This window comes from Trichechus manatus, unplaced genomic scaffold (assembly GCF_000243295.1).
Source record: "Trichechus manatus latirostris isolate Lorelei unplaced genomic scaffold, TriManLat1.0 scaffold00018, whole genome shotgun sequence".
NCBI lineage: Eukaryota > Metazoa > Chordata > Mammalia > Sirenia > Trichechidae > Trichechus > Trichechus manatus.
In genome coordinates this window covers 9,088,774-9,096,287 of record NW_004443954.1, presented here as the reverse complement: position 1 = coordinate 9,096,287, position 7,514 = coordinate 9,088,774, and the positions used below count along the sequence as shown (strand labels likewise).

Below are 7,514 nucleotides of genomic sequence, written 5' to 3'. Positions count from 1 at the left end.
GGGACCTCTACATGAATCTCTCCTCGCTCTCCGTTCTCTGTCAGTTTTCTCACTCCATTTGGTGCTTGGCTGAGTTCTTTATCTCTTCATTTGCTGTTTTAGGGTTTCAGGATTGTTGTTTTCTCTGTTTGGCTTAGTTTTTTGGATCTTTGCTGTGGAGGGACGGTGTGGTGCTTCTGCCTAGAGCACCATTTTGCCCTCAGACCGCATGTAAATTTTTTAAGCAAAAATTGGATTGTACTAGATATTGCTTTTTTAACTTACCTTTTTTCCACTTACCAAAATATCCTTAGCAATTGTGTGCACTCAGTATTTTTACAATATTATTTAAATAACTACATCGAATCCAAGTCTGTGAAAAGAGATTAAAATATTTGAATTAGCATATCATACCCGCCGTGCTGTTGTCCCGCTTCAGACCTCCTAGTGGATCTCGAATGTCCAAAATTGTTTTACAGTTGGAGACAATGCACGTTTCCAGTCCTATATCCTCTTGCTCCTAACTTCTGGCCCCACTCCAAACTCTAACTGAGAAATCATTTACCATTTCCCATCAACACCAAGCTCTTTCCCTGCAGGTGCCGCACAACACTCACCTGTGTGCCACGAGTGCTCTTCCTGCTCCTCCTTCATGAACACATTCAGCCTTCAAATCCAAATCAGATTTCACTCCCGGATCCTTTCACCTAGTGACCTTTAGGAATTAACATAAATCACACAGAATAAGTATCTGGTAGGGATCGAGAGAACTTTAGTTTTAAGTTGATTCAGAAAGAAAAGGGGAAGCATGTTAATTTGAACATGCAACCAAAACTTTAGAGAAGATTATTTCCCTGGTATTCTGTTAACAGGAATAAAGGCTCTACAGCAACACATTCTTTTGTCTTCTTCAGGAAACATTGGCTTTTAATTCATCTCTTCTAAGACCCCGTGTGATTGGAGAATGGATTGGTCGAGAAGAAAATGATGCTGATCCCCTAGCCGCTGAGATGCTGCAGCCCCCAATTCCAAGAAGTAAGAATGAACAGTGGGAAAGTGAAGATAGCAACTCCAGCCCTGCAGGAAGGTGAGATATCTTCTAAGATTCTGAATATGACCAGCCATTAAAAAGTGAAGACAAAATAAGTCCAAGTGCATGGTTTTGATGAAATAACGCTTAGCAGTTTTATATGGAGAATCATGTTGGACTCTACATAAGATAAAAATTAATTGCTCTCTTTTAAAATGAAAGTGTTAGACTTTCTTGTGGGTTTTGGTTTTGACTGTTTTCTTCACATTTTAGCTGAATAAATAATTTGAAGCAGATAAGCTGTTAATCAAGAACTGCTATAAATATTTGACAGGGAGTGAGTGGGAGTTAAGAATTTGGGAAGAAGGAATTCTGATTTGCCAGAGAGGTATAGTTAGTCAATAAGGGGAAGAAAACTATTAAAAATATAATAGAATATACAAGGCAGAGTTAATGTGAAATATAATGAGAGAGAAATACCAGTTTAGAATCTTTTAAGTTTGGAGTTGGAAATTATGATTGAGTATAATTACTATTTCTTGGTTTACTTTTTGAAACTGTTATGATTTGTGAATTTGAAAGTCCATTTTCTCTCATTTTACTCAGATCCGTTATGCTCAAAATGGTGAGGGTGATTTGCCTTAACTGTTGGTATGCCGGTAGACGTGGGGTTAATGTTGAAATGTCCTAATCATGTTTATTAGGAAAAGTATATTCAGAATAACTATATATTTTTTGTAATACCAACCACAGTGGGTGAAGCTCAAAACAAAAATGAAAACTTCTATAAGGAAGTTGGAGTGAAGAAACATGGGAGGTGTAGCTTATATAAGTTTGCAACAACTGACTTAAATACGTACTCATAAATTGAAATGTGACAGAGCTAAAAAAACTTTTTGTATATGCTACTAGCTGACCACAACAGAAGAATTTTTCTTATGCATAGCATAGCAACAGTAACTTGATATTCCCTATGTTGAATTTAGCAGCTCACAACCAATAACTATTCTTTCTCAAGGAGAAAATTGTGTTTTCCACAATGTAATAGCTTTCAGGGGTTCTTTACTTTGAGTTATCTCTTGGATGGAGGCAGGGAAATTCAGAATACTTATTAATGTGCTTCAGGCATAGAGAAGATTGATTCTATTTCTATGAGAAATAACTTTCAAATTATTTAAATAGTTGAGGTGTCCTGTATCAGGAGAAGAAAAGCATTTTTAAACATCCATTTACCTTCTTTTGTGAAATGCCAGATCCATTTCAACTGTCATTGAGGGTAATTTTATTTTTAATACCAGACTTATGAAACCCACTAGACCTTTAACTTTATTCATTGGTAGATCTTTAGTTCTTAAATATAAAATAGAGAATGTCAACTTTCATTTTGTTTCATTTAGTCATAATAATAACCAGAGACATTTATGGAAAATGTTAGTGTCTCAGTTTTCTTCCTTGCTTCAGTGAGCTCTTATTCCCGTTTGATTGTCCAATAAAGGGAAATGTTTTCTGCAATCCTAGTTGAGTACTTTACCCAGAAAACTCAGTCCATGAAGACCTCCCTCTAGTATTTACTTTGAAAAGTTCTTTTAGTTTCATTTTTCTCTATATTATTAGTTGAGGTATTATGCTGTGAAATGAAGAAAGTGGTGAAATCTTTCCTGGATGCCACATTTGAATAGAAGAATACATGCATATTTAAATTAAACTTAAAGAAGGATGATAAACTATGGGTTAGTATCATTTTTCTCCTATCTCCTATGACAGAACTGAATTTCTTGCCCCTGAATTTATACTAGGGACTCACACAGAATTAGACCTGATTTGGATGAATAAGAAAGGATTGGGGAGAGAAATTTTTTAATGACCACAGAGTCATATTAGCTTTTGCTTTTAAATAGTAATGCTTTTGTATGATAGTTTAGCAGTCTTAGACATTAACTGGCTAAATGATGTTCTAGACTCCTGAGAGAGGAGTCAAGCATGACTTCTTCTATTTTTCGTTTTATAAATATTTTATTGAGTTTTTGGTGAAAGTTTACACAGAAAATTAGGTTCCCCTTTAACAATTTCTATACATATTGTTCATTGACATTAGTTACTTTTTCCATATTTTGTCGACATTCTCCAAATTTCCATTCTGGTTTTTCCTCTTCCATTAATCCAGCTACCCTACTCCCCCTAACCTTTTAACCTATGCTTTAGAGTAAATATTGGCTGTTTGGTCTCATATAGAGGATGGTGATTTTTTTTTTTTAAAGGAGCACAGGACTCATGGGTGATATTGTTTATTTTATGAGCCAATCTGTTATTTAGCTGAAAGGTGACCTCTGAGAATAGTTTCAGTTCAGAGTTTAAAGAGTATCTCAGAGCGATAGTCTCAGGGGTTCCTCTAGTCTCTACTGGTTCAGTAAGTCTGTATTTTTTTAAAAAAAATTTTTGTTATTAAGACTTAGAATTTTGTTCTACAGTTTTCTCCCATTCTGTCTGGGACCATCTACTGCATCCCTGGTCAGAACTGTCTGTAATCGTAGCCAGGCATCATCTAGTTCTGATCTCTGGATAGATGAGGCTGTGATTCATGTAGGAAATTAGTCCTGTAGACTATATTCTTCTTTGAGTCTTTGTTTTCCTTCTTTCTCTTCTGCTCCAGATGAGTAGAGACCAATATTTGTATCTTAGATGACTGCTCACAAGCTTTTAATACCCCAGACACTGCTTACCATAGTAGGATGTAGGACATAAACTTTATAGCCTATGTTGTGCCAATTGACTGAGTTGTCCCACGAGACTATGGTCCTAAGCCTTCACACCCAGTAAACCAATCCTTATCTGTGTTTGGTTGTGTCTGAGAGGTAACCACGACTGTGTCCCCTTTGTGCTTTATTTTATATATGAATATATGTGCAGCACAAACGTGTATATCTATGCCTACAGATACACCTGTATATGCGCACATATATACGTACATATACCTTGCTACACACCTACATGCATGTATATCTACCTATGTAACCAGTCATGTATTTTTGGTTTGTTGCTGCTGTTGTTGCCAAATTGTATATAACATTTACCAAGAAGGTCTCTTAATCTTGTGTATTTCTTATTGTCATCATTTACCTTGGCTAAGTTGTACACACTTCACCCATATTTCATATTGTCTTTCCCATCACCAGAAATACCAAGTGTCTACTGTCTAGAGAGTCATTCCCCTCCATCCCTCTCCCACCCCTGGTAATCATCAAAGAACATTGATATCTGTATGTATATCTATTTTTGTCCTTCTATAGAAGTAGTGTCATACAATTTTTGTCCTTTTTTGCTTGACTTGTTTCTCTCAGCTTAATAATGTCCTCCAGATTCATCCATGTTATAAGATGTTTAACGGACTCATCATTATTCTTTATAGATGCTTAGTACTCTGTTGTATGTATGTACTACAATTTGTTTATCCATTCATCAGTTGATGGGCACTTAGGTTGTTTCCATCTTTTTCCTATTGTGAATAAATGCTGCAGTGAACATAGCTGTGCGTATGTCTATTTGTGTCACTGCTGCCAGATCTTTAGGGTGTATACCTAGGAGTGGGATGGCTGAATCATAAGGTATCTCTATTTCAAGCTTTTTGAGAAAGCAGCATACTGTTTTCCATAATGGATGTACCATTTTAAAATCCCACCAGCAGTGGATAAGGGTTCCAGTCTCCCCACATCCTCACCAGCGTTTGTTGTTTTCTGTTTTTATGATGAGTGCCATTTTTGCAGGAGTGAGACGGTATCTCGTTATAGTTTTGATTTGCATCTCTCTAATAGCAGATGATCACGAGCATCTTTTCATGTATCTATTGGCCACCTGAATGTCCTCTTTTGTTGTTCAGTTGTTGAAGTTTTCTGTATATTTTAGAGATTAGACCTTTGTCAAAAATGTTGTTGCCAGATACTTTTCCCAGTCTGTAAGTTCTCTTTTTACTCTATTGATAAAGTCTTTTTATGAGCATCAGTATTTGATTTTTAGGAGATCCCACTTATATAATTTGTTTTCTCTTGCTTGTGCATTTGAAATCGTGTTTGATATTCTATTACTGAAAAACATTAGGTCCCATAGTTTTGTCCCTACATTATCTTCCAGGAGCTGTTTTAGCTTTAACTTTTAGGTCTTTGATCCATTTTGTGTTAGTTTTTGTGTATGGTGTTAGGTATGGATCCTGTCTCATTTTTCTGCAAATGGATATCCAGTTTTGCCAGCACCATTTGTTAAAAAGACTTTCTTCTCCATTGAATGAACTTTGACCCCTTGTCAAAAGTCAGCTGCCATAGATGGATAGATTCACTTCTGAAGTCTCTATTCTATTCCATTGGTTTATATGTCTGTCATTGAACCAGTACCAGGCTATTTTGATTACTGTGTCTTTGTAGTATGTTTTGAGATCAGGAAGTCTGAGGCCTCCTGCTTTGTTCTTCTTCTCTAATATTTCTTTAGCTGTTGGGGGCCTCTTTCCTTTCCATATAAAGTTGGAGATTAATTTTTCCATTTCGTAAAGAATGTTGTTGGAATTTTGATTGGAATCTATATCTATAGATCGCTTTGGGCTATATTGACATTTTCACAAGGTTGAGTCTTCCAACCAATGAGCATGGAATGTTTTTCCATTTATGTAGATCTCTTTTAGTTTCTTGCAGTAGTGCTTTATAGTTTTCATCATATAGGTCTTTTACATCTGTGGTTAGGTTTATGCCTAGGTATTTTATCCATTTGGAGGCTTTTGTAAATGGTACTGTCTTTTTGATTTCCTTTTCGAAGTTCTCCTTGTTGGTGTAAAGTAAACTAACTCATGTTTGTATGTTGATCTTGTGCCCTGCCACTTTGCTGAATTCTTCTATTAGATCCAGTAGTTTTCTTGTGGAATTTCTGGGATTTTCTGTATAGGATCATGTCGTCTGTGAATATAGTTTTACTTCTTCCTTTTCAATTTGGATACACTGTATGTCCCTTTCTTGCCTTATTGCTCTATATAGAACTTATAGTATGATATTGAATAAGAGTGGTGATAAAGGGCATTCTTGTCTCATGAAGAATGCTCTCAATATTTCTCTGTTGAGAATAATGTGGGCTGTTGGTTTTGCATATATGCCCTTAATTGTGTTGAGGAATTTCCCTTCTATTCCTTTTTTGATGAGGGTTTTTATCAGGAAAGGGTGTTGGATGTTATCAAATGTTTTTTCTGTGTTGATTGAGATGATCATGCGATTCTTTTCCTTTGTTTTATTTATGTGGTGAATTATGTTGATTGATTTTCTAATGTTGAACCATCCTTGCATCCCTGGTATGAATCCTACTTGATCTTGATGTATTATTTTTTTGATATGCTGTTAAATTCTGTTGGCTAGAATTTTGTTGAGAATTTTTGCATCTATATTCATGAGGGATATTTGTTTGTAATTTTCTTTTTTAGCATACTTGTTTCATTCCTGTTCTCAAGGGGAAGGCTCTCAGTCTTTCTCCCTGGAGAATAATGTCGGCTGTTGGTTTCACATATATGACCTTAATTCTGTTGAGGAATTTCCCTTCTATTCCTGTTTTGCTGAGAGTTTTTATCAGGAAAGCGCATTGGATTTGATCAAATGCCGTTTGTGCGTCAATTGAGATGACCATGTGATTCTTTTCCTTTGTTTTATTTATGTGGTGAATTGCATTAATTGGTTTTCTAATGTTGAACCCCCCCTTGCATTCCTGGTATGAATCCCATCTGATCATGATGTATGATTTTTTTTTGATATGTTGTTGACTTCAGTTGGGTAGAATTTTTTGCATCTATATTCATGAGGGATATTGGTCTGTAATTTTTTTTGTAATGTCTTTACCTGGTTTTGATATCAGGGTAATGCTAGCTATATAAAATGATTTGGGGAGTAGTCCTTCCTCTTGTACGTTTTGGAAGAGTGAGTAGAATTGGTGTCAGCTCTTCTCTGAATGTTTGGTAAAATCCCTGGAGACAGTGAAGCCATCTGGTCCAGGGCTTTTTTTGTTGTTGTTGCGAATTTTTTGATGACATCTTCAATCTCTTCGTTTGTTATGGGTCTGCTTTAATTTTCTGCTTCCATTTGTGTTCGTTTAGGTAGGTAGTGTGTTTCTAGAAATTTGTCCATTTCTTGTAGGTTTTCAAATTTGTTGGAATATAGTTTTTCTTAGTATTCTGTTATGATCTTCTCTATGTAAGTTGGATATGTTGTAATGCCTCCCTTTTCATTCCTTATTTTAGTCATTTGCATTTTTTTCCTTTGTCAATTTGGCCAGTGGTTTCCCTATTATCGATCATGCCAAAGAACCAACTTATAGTTTTGTTGATTCTTTCTATTGTTTTTCTGTTTTCTATTTCATTTATTCCTGCTCTTATCTTTGTTATTTCCTTTCATCTGGTATCTCTGGTCTTCTTTAGCTCTTCCTTTTCTCTTTGTTAAAATTGTCAGGTTAAGTTATAGATTTGGAACTTTTCTTATTTTTTTTTTTT

The 7,514-nt window shown here is 35.5% G+C and overlaps 1 protein-coding gene across 2 annotated transcripts in view; it reads left to right on the top strand.

The window, feature by feature from the left end:
- The window catches only part of CUNH8orf34 (chromosome unknown C8orf34 homolog), a 478,679-nt gene that overhangs the window by 178,964 nt on the left and 292,201 nt on the right, over positions 1 to 7,514 (top strand). For both annotated transcript variants that reach the window (XM_023727760.1, XM_023727758.1), the window contains one exon: positions 894 to 1,066. In XM_023727760.1, coding sequence (XP_023583528.1) covers positions 894 to 1,066 — 173 coding nt within the window. The remainder of the gene's footprint in view (positions 1 to 893; positions 1,067 to 7,514) is intronic.